General features: G+C 52.2%; 10 protein-coding genes across 10 annotated transcripts; 7 read left to right on the top strand and 3 right to left on the bottom strand.

Moving 5' to 3' along the window:
* Positions 1–33: 33 nt before the first annotated feature.
* CPAR01_09312 (glycosyl hydrolase family 7) lies at positions 34–3,022 on the bottom strand (the record flags this gene model as incomplete). The annotated part of the gene is made up of 5 exons (XM_060493577.1): positions 34–506; positions 565–1,059; positions 1,651–2,123; positions 2,181–2,320; positions 2,375–3,022. The coding sequence occupies 5 exons, from the start codon at positions 3,020–3,022 to the stop codon at positions 34–36; spliced, it is 2,229 nt and encodes a 742-aa protein (XP_060347707.1).
* A 1,436-nt stretch (positions 3,023–4,458) lies between these two features.
* Positions 4,459–7,008, top strand: CPAR01_09311 (uncharacterized protein; the record flags this gene model as incomplete). The annotated part of the gene is made up of 1 exon (XM_060493576.1): positions 4,459–7,008. One exon carries the CDS (start codon positions 4,459–4,461, stop codon positions 7,006–7,008), a length of 2,550 nt encoding a protein of 849 aa, XP_060347706.1.
* Positions 7,009–7,205: 197 nt separating this feature from the next.
* On the bottom strand, positions 7,206–8,555 carry CPAR01_09310 (uncharacterized protein; the record flags this gene model as incomplete). The annotated part of the gene is made up of 1 exon (XM_060493575.1): positions 7,206–8,555. One exon carries the CDS (start codon positions 8,553–8,555, stop codon positions 7,206–7,208), a length of 1,350 nt encoding a protein of 449 aa, XP_060347705.1.
* Positions 8,556–9,164: 609 nt separating this feature from the next.
* Positions 9,165–10,991, top strand: CPAR01_09309 (uncharacterized protein; the record flags this gene model as incomplete). The annotated part of the gene is made up of 1 exon (XM_060493574.1): positions 9,165–10,991. One exon carries the CDS (start codon positions 9,165–9,167, stop codon positions 10,989–10,991), a length of 1,827 nt encoding a protein of 608 aa, XP_060347704.1.
* A 416-nt stretch (positions 10,992–11,407) lies between these two features.
* CPAR01_09308 (uncharacterized protein) lies at positions 11,408–12,854 on the bottom strand (the record flags this gene model as incomplete). The annotated part of the gene is made up of 3 exons (XM_060493573.1): positions 11,408–11,887; positions 11,962–12,225; positions 12,444–12,854. The coding sequence occupies 3 exons, from the start codon at positions 12,852–12,854 to the stop codon at positions 11,408–11,410; spliced, it is 1,155 nt and encodes a 384-aa protein (XP_060347703.1).
* An 889-nt stretch (positions 12,855–13,743) lies between these two features.
* CPAR01_09307 (uncharacterized protein) lies at positions 13,744–14,247 on the top strand (the record flags this gene model as incomplete). The annotated part of the gene is made up of 1 exon (XM_060493572.1): positions 13,744–14,247. The coding sequence occupies one exon, from the start codon at positions 13,744–13,746 to the stop codon at positions 14,245–14,247; it is 504 nt and encodes a 167-aa protein (XP_060347702.1).
* A 601-nt stretch (positions 14,248–14,848) lies between these two features.
* Positions 14,849–15,995, top strand: CPAR01_09306 (uncharacterized protein; the record flags this gene model as incomplete). Its single annotated transcript, XM_060493571.1, has 4 exons — positions 14,849–15,079; positions 15,157–15,259; positions 15,418–15,526; positions 15,611–15,995. The coding sequence occupies 4 exons, from the start codon at positions 14,849–14,851 to the stop codon at positions 15,993–15,995; spliced, it is 828 nt and encodes a 275-aa protein (XP_060347701.1).
* Positions 15,996–16,157: 162 nt separating this feature from the next.
* Positions 16,158–17,416, top strand: CPAR01_09305 (uncharacterized protein; the record flags this gene model as incomplete). Its single annotated transcript, XM_060493570.1, has 7 exons — positions 16,158–16,197; positions 16,275–16,404; positions 16,629–16,772; positions 16,826–16,981; positions 17,036–17,118; positions 17,179–17,259; positions 17,316–17,416. 7 exons carry the CDS (start codon positions 16,158–16,160, stop codon positions 17,414–17,416), a joined length of 735 nt encoding a protein of 244 aa, XP_060347700.1.
* Positions 17,417–19,564: 2,148 nt separating this feature from the next.
* On the top strand, positions 19,565–21,022 carry CPAR01_09304 (uncharacterized protein; the record flags this gene model as incomplete). The annotated part of the gene is made up of 1 exon (XM_060493569.1): positions 19,565–21,022. The coding sequence occupies one exon, from the start codon at positions 19,565–19,567 to the stop codon at positions 21,020–21,022; it is 1,458 nt and encodes a 485-aa protein (XP_060347699.1).
* Positions 21,023–22,197: 1,175 nt separating this feature from the next.
* Positions 22,198–24,384, top strand: CPAR01_09303 (uncharacterized protein; the record flags this gene model as incomplete). The annotated part of the gene is made up of 2 exons (XM_060493568.1): positions 22,198–22,604; positions 22,668–24,384. The coding sequence occupies 2 exons, from the start codon at positions 22,198–22,200 to the stop codon at positions 24,382–24,384; spliced, it is 2,124 nt and encodes a 707-aa protein (XP_060347698.1).
* Positions 24,385–24,432: the final 48 nt, after the last annotated feature.

The following is a 24,432-nucleotide window of genomic DNA, read 5'->3' as shown; positions in this document are numbered from 1 at the left end:
CGAATCCAGACAGATATCATTGATACTGAACGACTACCACAGGAACTGGCGACAATTCTTGCTGCCGCAAAGACACGGAACCATGTCGCCTTGCTTGCTCTTGTCCTTCGCATCAACAGCGTCGTCGCTGACACCGTCGACGTAGTCGAACGTGAGCTGCTCTCCTCGGGGAATGTCGCGAAGCGCAAAGAAGGCAAGGTCGTGAATGTGTTTGTCGGCGTGGTCTCCCACGCGCGCAAAGATACGCAAATTCGGTTCGCAGGAGTGATTGATGAAGCGAGTCGGGCCGGACATGAATTCGCCATCTATCTCGAGCGGGGGGCCTTGCAGGCGCATGTCAGGGGAGTCTTCATCCGTGAACTTGTCGAGCGCGAAAAGGTACACGTCCTTCTGTTGCGCAATATTCGAGGTATCCCGTCGGCGTTGGGCTTCCTGTGGTGTAATGATCTCGCCAATGTAGTTATCGACGAACTGTCCTCGTCGAATGTCGAGCAACGATCGAACACCTAGTCTCATAGAGTAAGCTTCTCTCCAGCATAGCAGCAGCCTCTCAGCTCAACTCACCCCAGCCCGTCTTCTCAGTCCGGAAAATCTGAAGAGGAACCTGACGACCTCTTTCGACCACCCTGTTAGGACAGGTCACGTCGCATGCGCAGCCTTCGTGGCACTCGTAAATGGGCCGCGTTGAGCCCAGGAATTTTGACCGCAGCAACCCAGCTTTGACGCCGTGCATATGGTACATGTAGGCCTTTTTTCTCGCTTCGCCCTCGTCATCTGAGTCGTCTTCTTGCTCCTGCAGGCAGAGACAGCCCGCATACTGGCATTCTTCCTCGTCTTCACATTCGCATCCGCTTCGGAAACTATCCTCTGCGGCTTGCACCCCGTGACCGAGCTTTGAGTGCTGCAGAAATCGAAAGTTGGGCGGTATTATTTCGTCGTCGACCTCGTTTACGATAGTGATTGGGTATTGTTTATGGTTCGGAAATGCTCGAATCTGGCACCATTGGCAGTCCAGCTTTTCTCTCTCAATGGCCTGCAGTATATTCCAGTCAGCAAAAGCTCCCATCATGTAGCAGTGTCACATAAATGATCGGAAAGTGCATTGCATTTGTAGGACTGTGGGATACTCTACTCTGAGGGCGGTCTTGGTTGCGCCAGGCTTCGGAGCGCCGTGGTGGAAGAAGTGGCGCTCAGTTGCTGCCTCCATGTTATGCGCTGTTATGTATTCGCGATGGCTCGGAAACGTTGAAAGGCATCCCGAGAGTGACGGAGAGGGAATGTGTAAGTAGGTGGAGGTGTTCGCAGCTCATCCATGGTCGGAGCTGGAACCGCGGGGCGACTTGACCATCGGCGGCAGGAACCACCGACCACTTTACGCGACGCGTCCAAGCTCTGGACTGCTGACTCAGCCGCCAATCTGGTGGGGCCGCGTTCGGCGGTCCTCTCCGGCCTGGAACCTTCTTCTCCCTTCTCTCAACTATTCATTTCTACAACTTTACCTTTCCCCAGGACAGTCACGATGCCTTATCAAACATGATGGTCTACGGACATACCAACAAGGCGACATATCAAAGAGAATGACAAAACTCGACGCATGAAAGTGGACTGCTATTCACTAGACGACTTACACATTCCTGGGCTTGTTCTTACACTGAGGCTTGAACGTAGACCCAAGCTCGCCCCATTTGATATTGCTAAACGTCACAACCGGGTTCGGCTCAACCTTGACAACGTTCTCCGGGAATCCTTCCGTCTCATTGCATGGCCCGGCTTCCGGCGCACCGTCCAGCCACCTCATCCCACCGCCGGCATCCCACCAGATGCTAAACGCAAGCACCACGCCCCGATCAAACGACTCGCCCATCTCCCGGTGCGCCCCGAGATCCATGAACCGCCGCGAGCCCGTCGCCGCGCAGAACTCATCGTTAAGGTAGTTGACCTGCGGAAGATCAGTGTTGTTGACGACCTCGCTGCGGATCAGGTGGCCGTCTTGGATGTAGAGGCGGTGGATCTCGGTGAGGACGCCGGCTTCGTTGGCGGGGAACTGTGTGATGACTGTGAAGGGACGCGTGGTGTCGACATCGAACCCTGAGCCGCGGCCGTAGAAGTCACCTTGGTTGACTCTGTTTCTAGGGTTAGGTTCTGTTCAATACTATTGGGCTGCAAAGCTGGTCACTGACCGGTACGGGTTCCAGGCACAGCCGTTCTTGTCGCAGACGCCTTCAAAGGCACAGTCTTCGCCCTCGCAGAGATAGACACCAGTCTGGTTGCACGGGTGCGGCGCCAGATGAGCAGAACGCGAGTTGGCCTCCCAGATGTCCTGTGATGGCACGTTAGTCGCTTCTTGAGTACCCACCAAGGACAGGCAACTCACCATCTCATTGCAGCATGCACCGTATCCTTCAATGTTGGCTTCACCGTTGATGAACGGCGTAGTATAGCACTGGGCGTCGCAGTACCCCGTGCCGTGACGAGCGCCACCAGTGTTGAGCGCGCTCTTGCCACCGTCGGCCTCCATCTCAGAGGTATACAGGGCACTATTCATGCCACACGGCAACTTCGATACATCGACGTCAAACGTAAACTCCTTGCCCGTCAGGTGCATCATCTCATATTGCTCCTTGGAAGGGTCAAGAAGATACACGCGCGGAGACACCTGCACGCCGTCCTTGAGCTGGTACATGGTCATGGCGCCACCGTTCGTCGTGACGCCGACGCGGCTGTAGTCGTCGAGACCTTCCTGGACACAGTTCTCGGCGCAGGCCTCCTTGGTCGGGCACGCCGTCTCGTTGGGCGGACTGCCCCAGGAGCCACAGCTTCCACCGCCGTTGGCCTGGTAGACGTTGTGCGCGAGGGAGTCGAGGACGATGAAGTTGTTGACTTCAGTGCAGCCGCCGGCCTTGGTACAGCGCCATGTCGTGAGTGGGGGGTGGTTCTCTTCGGGCCCAATCTGACGCTGGGCCGCTGCCAGGCCTATGAAGAGAGTGGCAAGGCCCAAGCGGGACAGAGAAGACGCCATCATGACTGGGAAGCCGTGATGAGTTCCTGAAAAGAGAGAATGCGACGATTGCGCCGGTAGACAGAACAGCGCGCGCCTCGACCAAACAATCGGGAGAAGGAGGTCTTCATATATGTTCAGACATCTCCGTCCAACTTAACCATGGCTGTCGGGTCTCTTCCCGTTTACCCATTATGAACTCGCTCAGGGGTGCATTGGCAACGGAACGCGCTCTCCAGGGAGCCAAATTTCCGTGATTGAGCTCTATTCCTTCTTCCTGTCCCGTCTTGTTCCTCTTGAGGCGAAGGAAGGTCACCCTCCGAAGCCTTTGTCTGGCTGTCTGGGCGCTGTGACATTGAATGCCGACAAGGGTTCGCAGCTTTGATTCAAAGGTTATCCGCCACGAGGTAAGTTGAAAACAGGCCTAGTGCCATGCTAAATGTGCTTGGGTAGTCAAACGTTCATTATCCTCCAGCTCCCTTCCCTCGTGGCTTCACGGTAGAACGGGCCAGGAACCGTGCATGGGGGGAAGATCTGGCCGCTCGCTTGGATGCGACTCTACCCTCCCCTTCCATCTTTGTGCAGATGAACCTGCATTTGGTAGACTGCTCGACTTGATGAATCATCCAGTCAGGTCGCCCTTTAGAAGTCCGTCGATTAGCCGACCACCGTTCCTGGCAGAGGTCGCATTTATACCAGTCTTTCAGTCATTTTGCTCATGGTGTTTGCTAGACGATGGAGATGAGCAGAAAGCGGAGAGAATCAGAATTAGGGACGGCGGCTTCCGCTCGACTACCCCATTTCTCCGCGTGAAGCAATTACAGGGGTGTTCGACCAGGGGTTAGTGAAGCGATCCATCTTGAACAGTCAAAGAGGGGGATAGCTCTTCCGGCTCGGATTCTGGCCCTCTGGGGTGGGTGCCAAGCTATTCTGCGCCCGTAGCAGAGAGGCATGCCACGCAACCTATTTCTCGCCTTCAGTCTTCAGTCTTGATGTTTTTATAGGTTATAGAATTCATAAGCTCGGCCTGAGATCGGAAATATTGGACATCATCTGTGGCCTCATTGTGGAGATGTTAAATATCGCTATCACCAGCGCCAGGCAGCAAGATGTTGTCAGAAGATGATTCGCGAGTCGCGTCTTACTTGCATACGTCAGTCCACAATATTGCCAGAAGGGGTTGAAGAAGGACCAAATCCTTGGAATAACAGAGTCCAAGACCGTTGCGTAAAGCAATACTAAAGCGATGTATGAACGAGGTTTTGTCGAGATAATGCGACTTCTCGTGCCTCATAACCCAATCTCTTGAACAAAAGAGGACTGAAAATCCCTCATTTGAACGACAGCAATTGAACTTAGTCCGGCAAACGACGGCAACATCGATTCCGGTTGACGATAGGTATAGACGAGCAAGTCAAGAATCTTTGCAGACACACTCTGACCGAGACGTAGCAGCAGCAATGGGGTCATCAAACACCGACATTACCGCCAAACTCACCGAATGGCACGAGGAATGGTCCAGCGAACAGACCGACAATGATATTTGCACTGCCTACGTCTTCTCCCCTGAGTGGGAGTCTCTAGTTCACCCTCGATGGGCCGCATACGATGACCTGGAAAAGAGACGCCTGACCGAGGGAGCACCGCGACTAGAATGGCAGGACTCAGTTGACCAAAGCCGGAAGGCATTGTTGGCCATGAAGAACTTGCACTTCAAGCCCCTCGAACCTAGGCTGTGGCCGGTATGCCCGCTGTGGGTTCATCTAGCCAGATACAAGGGAGGGCCAGACTTCGATGGTCATAAGAGGCTGCACGGCTGGGCCTCGCTCCTCGAAGACTGGGAGGAAATCCAACGCTTGATTCGAGATGAGCCCGAGTTCTGCCGCTCACTTTCGCCTGCTCAAAGAAGATCGTTTGACCTTCTCCGATACTGGTGGAAAGCGGCCTACTGCAACGAAGAACTATTGCGTGCCACCACTACGCGTCTAGAAAAGAACCGACCGTTTTGGACGATATCAGATCCTTCCGATGGATACAATCTTCGTCGCATCGCCAGCGAAGTCAAGACAGACACCTCCCTCTACCACTCGCATCTATTCAGGCTCTTCCTCTTCGAGTTCAATCCGATGTTTTGGGAGCCTTTTCTCTGCCATATGAAGCTTTCTAGACTTCAGCATGCCCGGTATCGATCTTCTTGTATTGCGACCATTCAAAAACTTTCCTATCCAGTGCTACATCCAAGCCATTCTCCTGCCGATGAACAAGTCCCATATCCTACCGTTGTTCAGAATGATGCGGAACACCAGAGAATTACTGCTGCCCAAGCGAGCATCAATCCGTACTATCTCTGGGACAACGAAAGTCAACAGACAGTCACCGTGGAGGAGCTGCCCGAATGCCCTCCATACGTATGTATCAGCCACACATGGGGTCGCTGGCGAACACGAACCGACACAACTGTTCCCGGAGTACCGTGGCTGGTCCCAGAAAACACCATTTATGATGTACGCGATCTTCCCGGACAGCTCAAGGAACTTGGCTACCGCTATATTTGGTTCGATTTATTCTGCATTCCGCAGGACAAGAGCGATCCGAGGGCTGCCCAGGAGATTGCGAATCAGGCGTCAATTTTCAAGGGATCGAGCCACTGCATCGCCTGGATCAACGACGTCGAGTCCTGGCATGGCGTGCTAGCCGCATTAGACTGGATGAGTCTCAAGTCGCAGTCAATCTTGTCGAACCGTGACACCGACGCAATCAAGGACAGAATAGCCGAAGCAACGCAGGCGGCCACGGTGGCGATGGAGCTGCTAAAGAAAAAGCGCCGTGAGAGAATGGAAGATCTAGTCGATCTTGTTGACGATCTTACGGCAGGCGAGCCCACCTTTTGGATGTCCTCACTCTGGACTTTGCAGGAGTGCATTCTCTGCCCTGAAATCCAGCTGTATACTCGCACCTGGATCAGGCTGGAAGATCGGAGCGGGACGGCAATCTCGTTGAGAACCCTCATGGTAGTTCTCAGAGACACTCGAGATTTCAACTTGCTGCCAGAGCCCATCGAAACCTCCTTCAGCGAGCCCTTTCAGTACGATGTAAAACTCGTGAATGATCCGAACAGGAAGACCATTCAAGACAGCGCAAGCAACCGGACGTTTCCAAGTGCAGTGAGGGACCTCTACCAACTCTGCGTAATGACCCGGCTTGACAACGCTCTCACCGCCGGATCACCCACAACCATCCTCACAAATGCGAACCTTCGACACTGCTCATCCAGCCGCGCTCCAGCCATCATGTCTGCCGTGAGCGTGACGGACTGGTACGTCGAGAAGCTGGAGGCTTCAAAGTCTACCAGCAAGCCTGCCCCAGCGGATCCCATGGTCTACGGAACATACCCCCTCGCTTTCCTCCGCGAATGTTCGCGGAAGTTTGGAGCAATCTTTTACCAAAGTATGGCCAGGAATCTCGTTCGTTCCACGGGCACGGCCAACGAAATGCGACGGGTCCTGAAGCGGAACGAATCTGGTGGGACCATGCTACCCGTGTCCAAGACCACGGGCTGGTATGCCGGTATCTCGGGATCCTCGGATCATACCTACCTTGATCGTCAAGATCACGAGACAGTGGCAGATTGGCTTATCAATGAGGACGCGAGCGTTTCTATGCGCGCGGTGGGCATCGCCTTGACATCGGATGACAAGCCGGGGCCGCGCAAGTTATCGGGCAACGTTGACTGCTTTTTACCTCAGGACGACGTGATAGCGGACAATAAATCAAAGAGATACACGGCGAATGTTCAGGATATGCTGGCGACGCTAAAGGACTTGAGTAATGGGTCGCGGCGGATCTATGCGGTTGCGCTCTATGAGGACTTGGGCCTCGTACACGGCGTATTGCTGGAGAAGTTGCCTTTGTCCATGTTTGGGAAACACTATCTCAACAAGATTGGTCAATTCTTTTTGAAGAATGAGTCTCTTCCTCCGACTTCAAAAGTCGATTGGAAGGTGTTGTAGAGGCTGCACAGTCTCTGTGTCTTGCACAAGTCATCAGCCGATTAAGATGGTAGGATATATGGCGCGAGCTCGTATACTTAGAAGAGTTGCAACGTTCCTTCTCCAATGTGAACGAAGGCTGAAAATGGGACGGTGTATATATGCGCGTTTCTCTTTGCCCAAGTGTTTCCACGGTCATTGAAACCAAAACCACAATCTTAAAGTCCTTCTAGCATCTCTTGCACCCTCTTCCTACCCTCCCTAACCGACGTAACCTCCTCCATCCGCAGTGTAGCCTCAACACACGCCTTCTCACCAGCCAACACAACCCTGAAGTCCTTCACGAGAGCAGCCGCCACCGCCTCCTCCGTCCGCGAAGTGCCCTCCCACCCGAAAAGACGCACAAGATGCATGACCAAGACGCTCCACAGCTGCTGACCCAGCCAGAGGTACTGCATAGACTCGTTCATCCACGACAGCAGTAGCAGTCCCGCGGGGAAATAGAGGACAAAGGCGTACACCGTCACTATGCTGGCTACCTCCCTTGCGCGGTCGAGGGCGCTGTCGCGGATTGGGTGGCCGTAGTGGCGGAAGAACTGGAAGCTTGCTTGGGAGGCTGGGGAGGGGGTAGAGATGAGGAGGAAGCCGATGGAGGGGACCTCGACCTCGAAGATTTCTGTTTCCTGGTGGTGATCTGGGGAGGCGGGTGTTGGGTCCTTCTTAGTGATTGGAGCTTCGGCTGCTGGTGAAGATGGAGCTGTCACGTTTAGGGTCGACGATTCGGGTGAGCCTTCGTCGTGTATCACGCTCTCTCGGCGAACGCGCGCCACCGCGGCAAAAAGCTTCAGGAAGAGAGGGATGCAAAGGAAGCCGATGAACCATTTTGCTGGGGCGTCTTGTCCATCTCTACTTTGGGCTGACCAGATTCCTGCAGCGACTGCAAGCAGGATTGAGGATAGCTCCGATACAACAATACCTAGCAATGTTCTGAACCCGAAGTTTTCGTTAAATGCCTTCAGTTTTGGAGACGCTTCGCTTCCTTGACTAGATTGGAATTCCAGATCAAGACGGTATATCCGCCTTGTAGTCCTGATCGTGTCTGCCGGTGCCTCACCTCCCTCCTTCAGTCGTACAGTATCCGGCACCGGCGCCGGACCGGCCCCGGTCCAAGACCCGCCCAGACCGATGCGATCGTCAACATGCTTCAAAACCTCAATCCAGAAGCCATTCCGCACGGCCCGTGGTAGCTTCCGACCTTCGGGTGTGGTTGCCGTCTTGTGGAGGTAATGGACGCTGGCTTTGTCGGAGAAGAAGGTGGTACCGAGCATGTCGCCCCGCCGCCGACCCTTGTACAGGCCGTGATCGCGGAACTTATCCAGGGTCTCGAGGGCTGCGCGGTGGAGTGGCCCGCCCATGGGCATGAAGAGGGCCAGGCGGATGAGCGCGATGGCGTCAACGGCGTTGTAGAAGCGTTCCGGCCATAAGAGGCGTTCGAAGAGGCTTATGCCCGCGACTTCAGCGCCTAGGTAACCCAAGACTGCGCCGAGGGCTGATGATGTTGCTGACATTTTCTCGATGTTGTTATCACTACCTAAAATGCGGTCACGATGAGGGAATCTTGGGTATGTTTGATGGGGTAAGAGAAAAGAAGAGCTGGAAGGGCTATTGAGTGGACTTCAACCCGCCTTTTAATATGGAAGATTTTCCGTGTGCTCAACTTGAATCCTTCTCTTATTCAAAGCAAGAGTTGAAGCTCAGTGAGGTTGGTTTGCTTTACTGACATTTGGAGAAGCTGATGTGATACCGCGTCCTGCACCACACCCTGGTCTGCATGTCAGATTTGTCTGCTCATTCGTCCCAGGAACGAGCCGTGGGGCTTGACGCACATGAAGTGTAATAAGTACTGCAGGTCATTGCTGCTTACGTCTGACGTTCTTCGCAACGTAATTATGCCTCATTTGGGACTTTGGTCTTCCTCTTCGCTCAGTGAAGCGCTTTTGGGAAGATTTCTGCCTCGCCGAGAGCCTCGCAACTTTGCTACACAATACCTATGGGGGGTTGTTGATAAAGTACGCCGACATCGGGAATACATCACTCCCAGTCAATAATACTCTACCGGTATGGTAAGTGCAGCTCGGCGACGGATTCGTAAATCATGAAACACAATAGTCATTGATATGCATGACATTCAGGAAAAGTTAACTGCCTTGGAGGACATCGACGACTTCTGGCCGCGGTTAACTGCCTCAGAAAACGCCGATGACTACTGGCCCCGGCGACTATTACACATACCAACACTGACATCAATCCCGAGAGACGAGCGCAACGTCTATGGAACAACGGAGAAGCCAAAGTACAGCATCCTCACTTACACTTGGGGCCGCTGGAAAATCAGGCATGATGACCATGCCGTCCCTGCATTGCCGGTGAAGGGCGTCTCGTGGAAGATACCCTCAATAAAAGAATCTCACTTCACGGTGAACTCGTTCCGGGCCGTTGTTGATTCCATGGCGTTTGAGGACGTTGAATGGGCATGGATTGATATCGCTTGCATAGATCAAGAAGACGAGATCATGAACGCGGAAGAAGTTGGTCACCAGGTCGCTATTTTCGACAAAGCAGTCAAGGTGCATGTTTGGCTGTGCGAGGCAACACAGGAGAGTCTCACGAAGGCTTTTCACGACATGAACGACGGCCAATTGGAATCCATCACTTTCAGCACCTTCAGCACATTAAAAAACCAGCTCATGCCCTCGTACATGACCTGGGAAGACGTTCGCCACCAGGAGTACAGGATGACGGCCGTACGCGAGACTATCGACCGTATTAGTTCTGGACTGCAAACCGTACTCAACGATCCCTGGTTTTCATCTCTGTGGACCTTGCAGGAGGCCGTGTTGCGCAATGATGCTGTGATTTTGAGCGCAGAAGGGCTTCCGTGTGTTTGGATCACGTCCGATGACGGCAGAAAGTACCAAGCATATCTCGCAATGTTCGTCAATTTTTGCAACAACATCTACTTGGATGTCGTCAATATACTACGAGGCCTTGAATACCACGAACAGATGGGCTACGACTTAAGCGACTGGGAAGTAGACATGAAGACCAAGATCGAAAAGACGCAATCACTCCTTACCCGTTCCGGCATGTATAAGTTGCCTACATCGAACCCCAACATCCCTTACAGCATGGCATGGTCTAGGCAGACCTCGAGACCGGTAGACCGCATCTATGGTATTATGCAAGCCTACAACCTGCGTGTGGGCAAGGTCATTCGGCCGCATGATAACCCTTCCCTGGCAGATCTCGTCCAAGAATTTGCCTTGGCAATAGTCAACAAGAATCCCGTTCTCAGCCAGCTGTTTGTTCACACAGAAAAGCCTGCCGAGTCACTAAGCTGGCGCATCACGGAGAACTCGGTTGTTCCGGCCAACTTTAGATCGCCAAGAGGTTACGTGGTGAAAGCTCGATTTTATCTCCAAGGACAAGATGTCATGAGGGCACGCGGTCGAGTCTGCCGCTTGACTGATGCCCTTGAAGTGCAAGATAAACTTGTTCAATTCCTCAAGGAGACAGACACGTCTGAATACGCTGAATTCAAAGACGTGGACCACGACTACGACCGTATCAGAATCATGACAGATGCCGGATTCACACAAGAGCATCTGAACCTCAACGGCTACTTGTCGCGGTTCGATTTACCGGGGTTCGGTTGGCTGTTTCCTCAGAAAGCTAATTTGCCATTGGTTCTCCGCGACTTATGGGTATTCCATGTTGGAGATATTGATTCAACTCGAGGAGAACTTCTGAATATCCCTGAGAGCATAGCTGTGCTGCTTCGTCCCGCAAATCAGCCAGCCAATTCAGGCAGTGATAGTAGCGAATGGGCGAACGTTCCTTACATGCGGGTTGGACTTTGCACCTGGGGACCGGAGGAGGAAGAAGGAAAACGCATGATGAACGAAGACATTGACTGGAAGTCTGTGGATTTTGAGTTCCACTAGAGCTCTGTTTCTAGTTGTTTTCGTTTTACCGCATCGATGGATAATTCAATGGAGGTCTTCTATCCTGCCAGTTGCTGGAGGGGTCCGTACATATTTGCTTATGAACATACTTTCCCGAAGGGCAGCGACGATATATCTGTCAGACGATTCCGCTTGTATCCGCCTATGAATGATTTCGAAATAAAGTAGCAGTTGAGCGAGGACTGAAGCTGAGTATAGGGACTCCGGCGAAGCCCATAGTGGATGTTACCTACAATGAAGAGGAGCCGTCGATTTGTAATTCTACAATTCCACGTCGTATGTAGTTCATGCATCTCGACCCGACATCATAGACGAGTCTCGTCGCCTCTGGAATTATTGAAACTAGTTCTAAATATCTCTCAATCATTCTCATTGTCGCTGGGTTTTCTTTGCAATCATTGGTAATGAGTCTTGATAACATCAACAATCACACCGTGATCCTCATCCTGTTTCAGACCACTGACAACCACAACAGCCACAACGCCCTCAACTCCTTGCACACGGATGGGCACGCCGCCACCGTGAATGGCGTACTTTCCAGCCTGTTCCGTGCTCATACCAAACTTTGAGGCAAAGAGCTGCTCATCGCCGCCCAGCTTGTTGTGAAGAAGCCAGGTGCTGCAGCCCCATCGGAGCACGGCGTTGCGCTTGCGCTGCACCCACGTCTCATTGTCGGGAAGAGAGCCGGATCCGACGGCCGTCTGGAAGAGCACCTGTTGGCTGTTTGCCAGTGCAATCGAGATGACTGTGGGCTTCTTGTTGACGAGGGCGAAGGGGAGGAGTCGGGCATGAAGGAGATGTCCTAGTTCAAATGCATCCTCATATGTGAAGGACTGAAAGGTGATGGAATCACACTCTTGTTGAATCACCTCGACCTGCAAGCTTATTAGAGTTTGCTACAGCCTCATTGTCGTTGTGCTGGCTTATGTTGCTCTAGGGTAGAACTCACGTCGCGAGGCGGCGAAGGGATCGGAGTCGGAGCGGCGGCAGGGTCGCGGACGGCAGCGAGTGACTTCTCCAAGCCGAAGCCTGCGGGGTGTCGGCGGGTCCAGACTTTTTGAGACATGTTTGGTTGGGGCGCTGAAGCTTGCGGAAGCGGTCTTAACCTTTCGAGATATGTGTTGAAGAGTGAAGAGTTGTTTCGCGGTGCTTTTGGCGATGAAGCTGCTGACGGAATGCTTTCTGATGAGTCGTCGTCGTCTCTGTCCTGCAACTGAAGAAGCAATCAAGTTATTAGATAGCAATTCTTCCCCTTCCGTGTTCTCGGCGAGCGAAAGCGGCGCTATTGTGCTCTTAATAATTCCCTAACGAGAATGCATCCCCCCCCCAATCCCATCCCACACCGGCTGGGTCCCAACCGTCATGCAGCCCACTTGGTGCTTCTCAACTGTTACAGTTACCCTATTGGGAATGGAGAGTTCAAGAACTTACGGAGCCGGGCCTCTCTCCATGTTGCATGATAGGCTGCAAGAGGGGTTTTGTGACGGGTGCTGTCGCGCTCGATGCTGGGGTTTGCGCTGCGCTGCTGTCCCGCGCCGTGCTCTCTGCCGCTGCCGGCGGTGCGCTTGCTCGCGCGCTGAAGCTTGACTGACCTACGGCGGCTGCTGCTGCTGCTGCTTCGGCTGTGCCATTTCGCCCATTCTTCTTGTTGGGCGTCTTGGAATATCGATATAGGCCCCATTCTCGGAGTCGGCGCTGGAATGTCTTGCCGTTGACTTCGTATCCCTTTGCGGCGAGGCCCTTTAACATGCTCTCGACCGTCTCGCGCCGGTTGAACGCCGCAATGATTTCATCCTTGAAGGGCTCCAGGTCGAGACGGGGCCGTCCGGGAGGCATTGTCATTGTCCGAGCGCTTTCGCACCGAGTACATGTATACTTTCCACGGCACGGCCCTTTCAATCATGGGTACATATGTGATTGGAGGCGCGATTCAATAGGTGTAAGGTAGCTGATGAGATGTCCGCGAAGAGATGGCGGGTATTGATCCTAGGCACACGGGCGCCGCTTTCGCCGGATTGACGATTTGTCTTTCTGGTCAACATTGTGGCTGACAGCCACAGTGGCTGATATGCCGCCCTCAAATCCTGTCTCTCCCGACTAGCAACTCTGTCAAAGTTCAGAATCGTGATTAGCAAATCAGAGTTGATTGAGGGAATTGCGTCTCGCTCGCATAATACAAATTCTCAAGATATCCACTATCAAATACTTAGGTATGATTTTGGGGCGACCAACCTACTTACTCACTCAGCTCTAAGACGATTGTAAGGCTTTGACCCCTTGATCATTTTCGTGGTTGAAGTTGCCGAGGATATTGAGTTCAACGAACCATATAGCCGTCTTGAAACTCCGCAAGTTGAAGAATGCAACATCTCGGGTTCGCTTTCATTGTAAAGCCTAGAGCCAATGTGATGGACTGCCGTGCTTCGTATTCGTAACCAAAGTCCGCCGCCTTCGCGGACTGTAATGAACCCGTGCGGATGAGACAATTACTCTTCACTTGAGATGGCATCCCTGAAGCTGCATCAACTCAATTTCTGTAGATATAAAGCACATGTAGCCTCTTACTGACTGTATCACCCGAAAGCATTGAATCAAGCCTAATTGTACCGGCAACAGCGCGAGCGGATTTTTATTTCCGCAATCTCCTCTCTTCCACCTGCCTACTTCAGGTAGTGTCGTTTTTTGATAACTCAAACAAGTTGAAGCTACAAATATAGTACTTCCTGTCGACATGACCTCCCTCCCCCGCGCAGTCCAGACCATTATAGACAAGGATGAGATCCGAACCGTCATCTATCGGTTCGCTCGTGGAGCAGATCGCCTGATTCGCAACGTCGTCCAGTCCGTCTACCACGAAGATGCCACAGATAACCACGGGACCTACAACGGCCCAGCCAAAGACTTCTTCGACTCAATGGGCTCTAATTCAATCAAGACTGCCCATCACCAGATCGGTCAATCTCTCATTGAGATTGAGGAAGATGGTCGCAAGGCGCATGCAGAGACGTACTGCACCGCTACAACGATCGTCGGAGTTGGACAGGAGGAGAAGTGGACTACGTTCTTGGTGCGTTATGTTGACAACTTGGAAAAGAGAGAAGGTGAATGGAGGATAACTCACCGTTTCTGTGCGTTTGACGGCGCTTCTGAGGGTGCTATTATGAGATATCTGCCGAAGGAGAACCTAGGTACCCGTGACGAGAGTGACTACTCTCGATGTGTCTTCAAGGATTAGAAATCTTTGGCTCTTCCACTTTTCCCGGAGTTCATGTAAAATAATGAAATGGAGGGACTGATCCTCGAAATATTCGATGCTTACCAAGCACTCCGTGCCTCAAGGCTCAAGTCATGGCATCAAGTCTGGAAAAGTAAAGATCGTTGACAGACTCACAAAATATGAGAATGAACATAACCCGACTGAATGTATACTTCATTAGCCTAAAGCAACGTTCCTGTGCGTGGGAAGCTTGAGAGGCTGCGTAAGGATGTCAAGTCGAAACATTTTGAGATACAGATTTCTACTCACAACCCTAGGACAAAGACGGAGGAGATTCAGATCACGTAACCCAGCTTTTGTTTGCCCAAATATACGACAGCCCACAGACGTTTGTCAAAAGCTGAGTGGCCGATCCCTTGCAACACCAACCTCGCCAATTGGATGTCTTATTGGTGCCCCGGTCCAGACGAAGTGCGGTAGGTGGCTTTACGACCTCAAAGGAAATCGAGGCAAGGATCAAAAATCGGAAGATCTGCCAGCCTGAGCTATAAGTTGGAAGCTGCCCCGACTAAAGTACCTCTCAAGACATTCCCCATTCCCAAGCGCAGGGCTACTCACGATGTTGGTTCGTAAGGTCCCGGTCCTGGCACCAGTCAACAACCCCGAATTTGGTGCTAGTGACAGCAGCCCGTCAACTCACGCCCCCCTCCTCGATTATTTCCCGCCCACCCGCGAAGCACGAATCCGCTGTCACCAAAGTGCGACTTCCTCTCCGAGTCCAGCTGTGGTGCGAATAAAGACAGTCATCGAGCTTGGTACGAAGGCATTCGTCATCCGGGGCCAGCCTAATGTAAGTCTGGACGATACCTACAACAATCATAGCACTTAGCTTGTAACTGAAAGCCTTTCTGACGAAATTGGTACCAGTACAAGACGCAGCCCACCGACTCACCTAATATCAGCACCTTGTCATGTTTCGTTATCAGTGGTACATCCAATTTGAGAGATGATCTTGAAGAGCCCATGTCTCGTGGGTGCTGAACGACGAGGAATTCTGTGAAGTCTTTCTGAAGCACATCTGCATTTTCTCAAACCAGTTAGAGATTGGAGAATCTGTCTTGCAGCTCCTCGCATCGTAGGATTGCCAATATCTCTTCCACATAATCGGCAGCGAACGTATCCCTCCAGGACCCTATTTTTTCTCCAATAGTGGAATCTTCGGCCCTTGTCGCCTCTTCTCCGACGATACCGAATCTTTTGTTTTGAGCACGATACCAAGTCAAGAAGATCCTCAAACGTAAGTAGGCTGGCCGGGTATCACTTTACGCAGCCCCCCATTCCCCTATCTCTTTTTGTCACCGCGGGATTAACATGATCAAAGGTATCAAACGTTGAACGCCGCTGCATTTGGGGCATCGTCGCTCTGTGTTGCAGTTCCTTCGAGATTCAACTCTTCTAAAGCTGATCATACGCCGTTTGCTGGACTGAGAGTTGCAGTCAAAGACTTGTTTCACCTCAAAGGAGTTCATACGAGATGTGGAAATCGGGGTTACCGTAGGCTGCATGGACCTTCAAGTGCCTTTCCCGATGATGTACAGCGTGTCATCGACCTTGGAGGGGTCATTGTTGGCAAGACCAAGACTGTTGAGTTTGGAGGGAGCCAAGAGGTTATTGGCGACTGGTGCGACTACTTTGATCCCATGAATTTCCGTGGTGATGGATATCTCGCTGGACTGGGAGCAGCACCGGATCAGCTTCAAGCCTAGCAGCATACCCGTGGCTTGATACCACTTTGGGTACAGATGGTAACCTAGAACATTCTGCATTGTGGAGTACTCTGCTGGAGGCCAAGTAAGTTGATGAACAAGCTGGTGGGAGCATTCGAGACCCTGCGATCGCTCACGGCGTGTTCGCTTTCCGCCCTTCACATGACGGGAGGCCAACCCCAGACGTGGTTCTTCCTGGCGGGTAAGCCTTTATGTTCATGTCCAAAAGACACGAGATTGATGAGACGGCTAGGATATTCCACACTCCCGGTTTCCTAGGAAGCGATATCCGCAAAATGCATGAGTTCGGTCGTCATTGGCTCCAAAACTCTTCCAAAGCTGAGGTGAGCACTACGAACGCCATTGATGTCGCCTGGACTGACGACGCTGCAGACTCTGAGGCCGAAACGTGTGTTGTTCCCACAGGAGTACTGATCCGACCATTCCGGTGTCCAACAGATTGATGAGGACTGGGTGTTGTCCCTCACTGAATGGCTTGGAGCAGACAAAGTCGACATCTCCATGGAAGAGACTTGGAAAGCTACGAAGCCCCCTAGCGCTGAAAAGGGCTTCTTCGGCACATTCAATGAGGCGAGTTGAGAGAATCCTAGTGCACTCTTGATGCTCTTGGAGTAGTTCATCGGCTGAGTTAACTGTCCAGACCTTTATGACCTTGATGTACCGCGAGTTCTGGACCTACCTTGCAGATTTCAGGTCGGAATACCAGGAAAAATTCAAGGCGGATCCTTACGTGTGCAAAGTCATACAGTACCTATGGTAAGATCAAGTTTCACAATCTCGTGCCATACGCGCTGACGGTCCTGTCTCAGGGATAAAGGCAAGTTGATAAGCCAAGATCGTTGGCAGGAGGCTGTGGATGAAGTATTGCTCCACAACACTTGGTTTCTTGAACATTTGCTCAACGACGAGAAGACCATTATGATTGTCCCTCGATACAAATTGGACTACCGGGATGAATACTTGTCGTAAGAGATGTGAATGACTACCAGTGTAGTAACCTTGGCTAACTAGAACTTTAGCGTGCCCGAGAATCGAGGCTTTGAGGGCTTCGACTCCAATCTTCACACTTCGTTAACAGGTGTGACAAACCTGATTGTGCCCGGTAAGAGTCGACCGTAAAATGACCAATGATAATTCGAAGCATTCTAATAGAGCAACACAGTCAGTCAATATGAATCTCAGTCTCAAGTTTCCGGGCGAAAAGAATACCTTCCCGTTTCTCTCTCCGTCATGGGACTCAAAGGTTAGTAAAACCCTTCCTTATCCCATCACAACGCAGCGAAAGAAGTTCTCACGGAGACATTGAAGGGATTAATGTTGAGCTGTTGAGCCTCGTCCATGACTATCTAGCCGAGACCGGACTCCCCAGTTCTGTAATGACCGGCAGGACCGCGTTTTAATGTTCTCCGACATAGGCAGCGGAAGATTGATCTTGGTACGGACTTTTCCCTGACAACATAACTCATCTCAAGTAACGATTTACCGACAACGGCTGGTCCACCTATCATGGCGCAAAGAAGTAATTGAGTTGATGTAGTTAGGGCAGGAATCATTCTGACCCAAAGTCTGAACCGGATTTGCAAGCATATCATGCAGATACAGTTCTATTCAGACAAAGCATTTGGCCCACCGGGTGGGTTTTCGAGTCGGCAGAACACGGAAAACGAGACGCGAGGGCACTGCTGCTACTGTCTTCTAGACTTTCAATATAGAACTTAGTCATAATGGGCTATTGACTTCGATATGAAACTATGGGTGAGTAAGCGAAGGCGAAGTTGCAAAAGCAAGCTTTCCGTCCGATACTCAAAATGGACCATCCTAGTTGAGATCGGAGACAAAACCGGACGAAGAGATAAACTTTGAGTGGTCTGTGTTGTGTCCAACTCACTAGTCAACTCTTGCAATTCCTCAGATGACAACTAAACGAAAACGCGAACCTGTGCCTTGACGAGAGCACAACTTCAGCCTCACTCTGAGCTAGAGACCACACCTCAACCGCAAGTCGTTTATGACAATGGCCGGTTGGCCCAATGGCAAGGCGTCTGACTACGATTCAATATGTTATCAGGAGATTCTGGGTTCGACCCCCAGGCTGGTCAACCTCATTTTTTGAGCGTGGTGGAAAATGGCCCCAAAATACGGCCGAGATGCCGCTTAGGGCATGACTTTTGAAGATTCCAGGGAATACCCCACAAAACCGTTGGCAATAGGGTGGGCCGAAGCACGGTTCGTTGGTTGTTCTCTGGGCGAAAAGCTTGCGTTCACCGCATCGTCACCGGCTAACCGGTGGAAGTTGCCGCTTGCGTGGACTAGGTGGTATCACCGTGGTAGCGATGATCCGACGCGTGAGCAGCTTGACGCGGTTCAGGGCCAGTCATACGCGTTCGAGGACCTAGATGGTATTAGTACCTAGATGATAGTGATACTGAACCATTGAGTTTACGTCAATTGTCAATAGGCAATCGAGCGCGAGAACGAGCGGATGCCATCACGTTTAAGATCTGGGGAATGGCGGCTTAGAGTCAGGGGATGCTCGTATCTCGTCGGCACCACCGCTCCGTCGGCGACCCGTGGGCGCCGGCAACGCCGTGGGACCCCGGTCGGCACTCTCGGCTTGTGGGAGAGCTCTTGGCTTAGAGGCTCAGTTGTTCAGGGCTCGTCGTTCGCCTGGACATTCTCCTGTTAGTTCTCTAGGGCGGGCTTGACGTCCCGGGATGACGCCAAGGGGCCTCTCGCGGCTTCGGCAAGTCTAATCACTCCAGGCCTGATACATCATATAAGGCAGGGCAAAGCCAACAATTTGGATAACTGCAAGCCGCTCACAATCGCATTGTGAAGTAGGCACAACGGCGCACTACAGGCGCACTGCAATCTACGCAAGACGATCAGCAACCAACGCATAAAGTAAAATCAAACTCTAATAACCGGCAAGTGGAACCACTCACAGCTCTGCCCCTGGCCAGCAACCAATCTCCCCTTGGTGCCTGACTCGTACCTCAACTAGGGTGAAGGTTTCAACCGGGACTCGGGTCTCATGCTGCCCCACACAATATCGAGTTCCCCTGGCTAAAAGACCGCGGACGAGTGATCACGACAGACGTCAACAGTGCTGCGGACGAGCCAGGTTGGTCCCTCTGACCACTGGGTCAAAAGTGCCCCTAATCCCGCAGTGGCCGAGCCTCCGGGTCCTGTCTCCTTTGGGCCCCGAGGAGGAGAACTGGAGTTCAAGGATCTTTATCAATACCAAGGTCCAAGTGAACCGTGCCATCTCCAGCGACGCGCTGTCGTTCGAACTTGTCCCCTTTCAAGTAGTGTTGTCCCCCATCCCCTCCTCCACAGTTACCTAAAAATCTTCCTCATCCCAAAATCGACCGCTTTTGAACCCCGATATCCCGCCCGGTGAACGCATTGAACGTGTTGGACATATCGAAAGGAAAACCAATGTTGAGAACGGATTCGGCTAAGGCGCTGCCCTGCTAGAGAAAACAAACAAGAAAAACAAACACGATTTCCGACGCGATCGTACGTCGACCGATCACGGGGCGAAGATGTCTCCGAGACATCGAAATCGAATCGTCCCGACTTCTTCGACGATACTCATATCATATCTCGCGTCGATAGCTCATGCCACATTCACCAATGATTTCTCAGCGTACCCAGCAGCAGCGAGATCATGTCTTGACTCAGCCGCTGCAGCGTCCGGGTGTACCGGTGACACGGTGACGGAGATGAACACATGTCTGTGCGGGAATGGCGGAAACTTTGTGCTGGCGACGTCAAAATGCGTGAAAAAAGAGGCAAAAGACAAGCTTGACGATGTTTACGAGATGCTTCTGACCTCCTGCACGGATTCAAAAACGCCATTGGGCATTTCGCAGGCACAATTCCTAGACCCCGAAGACGACGACGAAACCAAGTCAACAGCCTCTTCTTCATCTGCTTCTCAGAGCAGCACAACACTATATACCTCCACGACCGCACCGCCGACCGAAATACCGGCATCTTCAACAACATCGACAACGACATCTCTCACGACGTACAAGAGCGTTGCGCCAGGAGGAGTCACAGTCACGGTGACGAGGGGAGTTGAGACAGTATCGACTGGGGCGGCGAGTGGAAAGCAAGGAAGCAACGCCGAGGGGGACCAAGCTATTACCGGCGATGAGGGACCTAGCCACACTGCTCTTGCGGCAGGACTTGCAGGAGGACTAGCAATCCTATTGGGCGTGTTGGCATTCTTCTGCTACAGGCGGCGGAAGCAACGCAAGGAGAGAAAGGGGCAGGTCGGAACCGGTGGAAAATTCGCAGCCTTATCTAGTGCGACAAGTCTCACCACGATGTCGGCCTCACCACCGCAAGGGCAGGCAACGACGGCATATCACGGCGTGAACGACAGACGACCTGATACGGCAAACACGATGAACATGGCAGTGGGCACTCCAGGATGGAACCGTCAGCAACAAGGGCCACAAAGTCCCCAGCATTGGCAGAACAACAACTCTCCTGGGCACTACGGACAACAAGCAGGAACCTGGCCGTCACCAGTCGCCAACGGAGATGGGGCGACGGGAACGTGGGGAGTTTCGCCCGTCTCTCAGTACCGTCCGAACTCATCCAGGGGTCCCGAACCGTCACCACATGCTGGAACCTGGAACGCGCATGCCGCTGAGATGGCAGCCGCTCCGGTTCCCGCACCTCACCCTTCACATCCCTCAAATAATACGTACTCTCCCGTCTTTGAATTGCCGGGAGATCAAATACAAGCCGTAGAGGCAGACTCGACACCAGTCGGCCAGGCTCAGCCGGTGGTGCAACCGCCTTCGCGTTCAATACAATCGACGCCGGCTCAAATGCAAGCACAACCAGCGCAACCAGCACCAGCTCATCACGGAATGCCGAGGCAGATCGACGACGCACTTCAAATATCGCGAGTAGAATTACCGCCGCCTCGGTACTCAGGCCCATCATCACCGGATTGGGTCAGCGAGGATAAGAAGTTTGGCTAGATCAAACTTGGAGGGGCCTTTTGGCCCAGATAGCTCTTCAGCATAATGATATTTTATAAATCTTGTAATACTACCCACATGTAGACTTCAGGGCACCACTGCCGCCATGACGCATGAGCCTCCAAATTTCACATAAGATCAGCAATCAGCCTATAAGATGATGTGATGTCATGACCATGCCTTCATGGCGCGACAAGGGTTCAAGAAGTACCACAGTCTGGAGTGAAGAAGACGCATAAGATAACTGACCCAAGTCATCGACTCCGTTACAGCCAAAGTGTAAAAAGAAAGACTGAGCAAAAGCAACTGTCCCTGGCAAGACTCGAATTTGCGACCTTTGGATGTTCCAAGCTTCAAGCCTAGTCATATCAATTAGGTAATGATATGAGATCAACGCTCTTCCGACTGAGCCACAGTGACGATAATTGGTGAATCCATTGATCGTACGATCTCATGACAGATTTGCTAACCGGAAATCTGTCGCGGTCCGCGGGCTCATCAGTTGGGTTGAGATCCTGTTAGTTGGTCGAAGTTGAGCAACAAACTTTGGGTTTCTAGCTGGGTCTCACGCAAAAGCCTAGTCTTAAGCTAGTAGGACCAAGGTAGCCAGCCCTACGGATACAAAAGTCGTTAGCTTTGTCACTCACGTCACACGTGTTTTCCACATTCGGTGCTCCTCCGTCCAACTGTTTTCCAGGCTTTATCCAATAGAATCCCTGAATCACTGAAGCCACGTTTGGTTGAAAGGCAGAACGAGTTGACTGCTTCCTGTAACGAATTCGATCGAAGAGGCCTCTTGTCAACCTTACCAAGCCACAGCATGCGGGTGTCGTGTTCCGAACGCGCGTCTCAACACCGCTAGCCCGTTCTCTGGCCCTGATTGGGTCGGCCGAATCCTGCGGCTGAGCTACCAAACTTGCCAGAGTGCGGCGCAGGATTCCTGCCTAGCAAGATGGCTGAGCATCCAACCAAGACTTGGCATCTGACTGTTCGTAGCATCATCCCACCATTTGACTGATTATCGGCGGGGTCAGGCAACCCCCTGCCTCTAGATTTAACCATAAATCACCCCCCAACGACCATGACCAGCGCCAAGAGCAATAGCAGATTGTAGGCGTGATTAAAACTCCATCGAAACTCCGTCTTCAGTTGAAGATAATACATCGAGCTTGATAATGGCGGGATTCTCCTCCGCTGCGGTGACCACGAGTTGTGATGACATCACTCACCGAATTGTTTCCACGTCCGCTGAGCTCGACAGTCTGTTGAAGGCCATCGATCCTGGGAGCACAGCAGCGCAACACTTGATTTCGGTTTCGGCAAAACTCGATCAGTTTAGAGACACGACTGAGCAGCTCAGAAGGTCGCTCAATGACTCCTCAGCCATATCGCCCGGTCTGCGAAATGCTCTGGCTATCGCTATTCAGCCTTGCGCAGATGCCGCGGCAGTCTTAGACAAGCAGATACATAGACTCGACCCAGCAAACGTGACGAGCCTCAACTCCGATGTGATTCTGCAGTACGAGACCTATCATTTGACGAATACTCGCTTGTTCGCACAATTTGTCTCCGTAGCGCACATGTAAGTTTTTAGGATATCTACGCTCCTTATGGCTAGGTACGTGGTACTGATTCATTCACCTAGGTCAACTGTCGCTCAGCAGGATGCAAGACTCTCGTCTTCTGACGGGCATGGAATGTTAGAATCGGCCGTAGAGGCGTCTCAAATTGTTCTGACCCGTAGTGACATTCTGGGACCCTCAGACGAAGCTGGCCAATCTGCCATAGATATTGCAGCCTTCGCCGAAGAATTTGGGGACGTTCAAGCCGATGAGCCACCCCCAGACTACACGTCTGGTAAAGCCAACAAGGGGAAAAGCAAGGCATCCGGCCAATTCTTCTCCTCAATCTCAAGCTCTTTCAAAGCGATGACCGCTGGCCTACGCGCCAAACCAGAACCCATGGTCATCGCCATGTGCCAGGCCGCCAAAAGCGGCGACGTGGGACACCTCAAAGGCTTCGTCTCGGAAGGAGTCAATGTTAACGGCCAAAACGAAGAAGGATACACGCCGCTCATTTGTGCCATCAGAGCCAATCAGAGACCAGCTGTCGAATTTCTCGTCAAAAATGGAGCTGATCGATCAACCAAAGACTCTTGCAGTGGCAAGAAGAAGCCCCCATTATTCCATGCTGCCGAATGCGGTTTTGTGCCAATCGCAGAATATCTCATCAATCATGGTTTCGAGATGAAAGAGCGTTCGTGGTCTGGGCAGCCGTACTTCATCGAAGTGGCAAACAGCGACCAGCTGGATATCATCAGACTCTTCTTGCGACGAGGCTGCGACGCCAACACAGCTGCTATTAGTGGCCGGACCATCTTTATTCACGCCATACTCAGCGGTAGCCTTCCACACATAAAGCTCCTGAAAGAATATGGTGCCGACGTCAATGCTAGAGATATCAGCGGGCAGCCTGCACTACATATGGCGTTAGGCCAGAACCGGATGGACATTGTCACGTTCTTACTAGAGCATGGCGCGGACCCAAACACCATGGACCTCACAGGCAGTACGATGATTATTTCCGCCCTTCACAAAAAGAAGTATGATCTTGTCAAGACTTTGCTGTCCCGAGGCGCCGATCCGAATGCCACAGGGTTGATGGGCAAAGGTATACTATGGACCTTGCTGCAAAACAAAGATATGGAGGAAGGAATCAAGATTGAGCTCATCAAATCGCTTCTGGCACGAGGGGCCAACCCAAATCAAGTCGATAATTGGGGAGAATCCATTATGAGCATGGTTATCACTCTCGGCAACACCGATCTTCTGCGCATGTTCCTTGCTCACGGCGGCAATCCAAACAAGAAAGTCAAGGATACAACATTTCTACTCTACGCCATTGATCAGAATAGACAAGAGGACGTAAAAGTTCTTCTCCTACACGGAGCGAACCCGAACGAAGCAGATACCAGGGGCAGAACCCCCTTGCTCGAAGCGCTTCAGTCAGAAAACCACGCAATTCTACAAGCAGTCCTTGCCCACGGCGCAGATGTCAACAAGATGGGTCAGATCAAGCCGTTGGCGTTGGCAAGATTACTTCAGAACCCGGAGACCATCAAGTCGTTGACGGACCGCGGTGCTCAAGCCCCAGAGCGGCCGGCGGCGGCGAGAGCACCGCCGACGCCTGTCAGCCCGAGGCGGCCAGTATTGTCGTCTACCACCCAGGTTCGACCAGTTGGAAGTGAAACGGATATGCCACCGCCCTACGTTGAGACCGGTGGTTTGGAGGAAGCTGGGGCGTCAAGCCCACCAAGCAGCGCCAGGAGACTTGTACAAACCGGCTTGCAAAAATCAACGTAAATGCCAGGAATTATGTCTCAAGTCAATAGAGAGTAGGAGTTTCGGGAG

The sequence above is a fragment of the Colletotrichum paranaense genome, assembly GCF_030867605.1.
Source record: "Colletotrichum paranaense strain IMI 384185 chromosome Unknown Scaffold_7.1, whole genome shotgun sequence".
NCBI lineage: Eukaryota > Fungi > Ascomycota > Sordariomycetes > Glomerellales > Glomerellaceae > Colletotrichum > Colletotrichum paranaense.
Note: the sequence above shows the minus strand (reverse complement) of the source record. Positions and strands in the feature narration are given on the sequence as shown.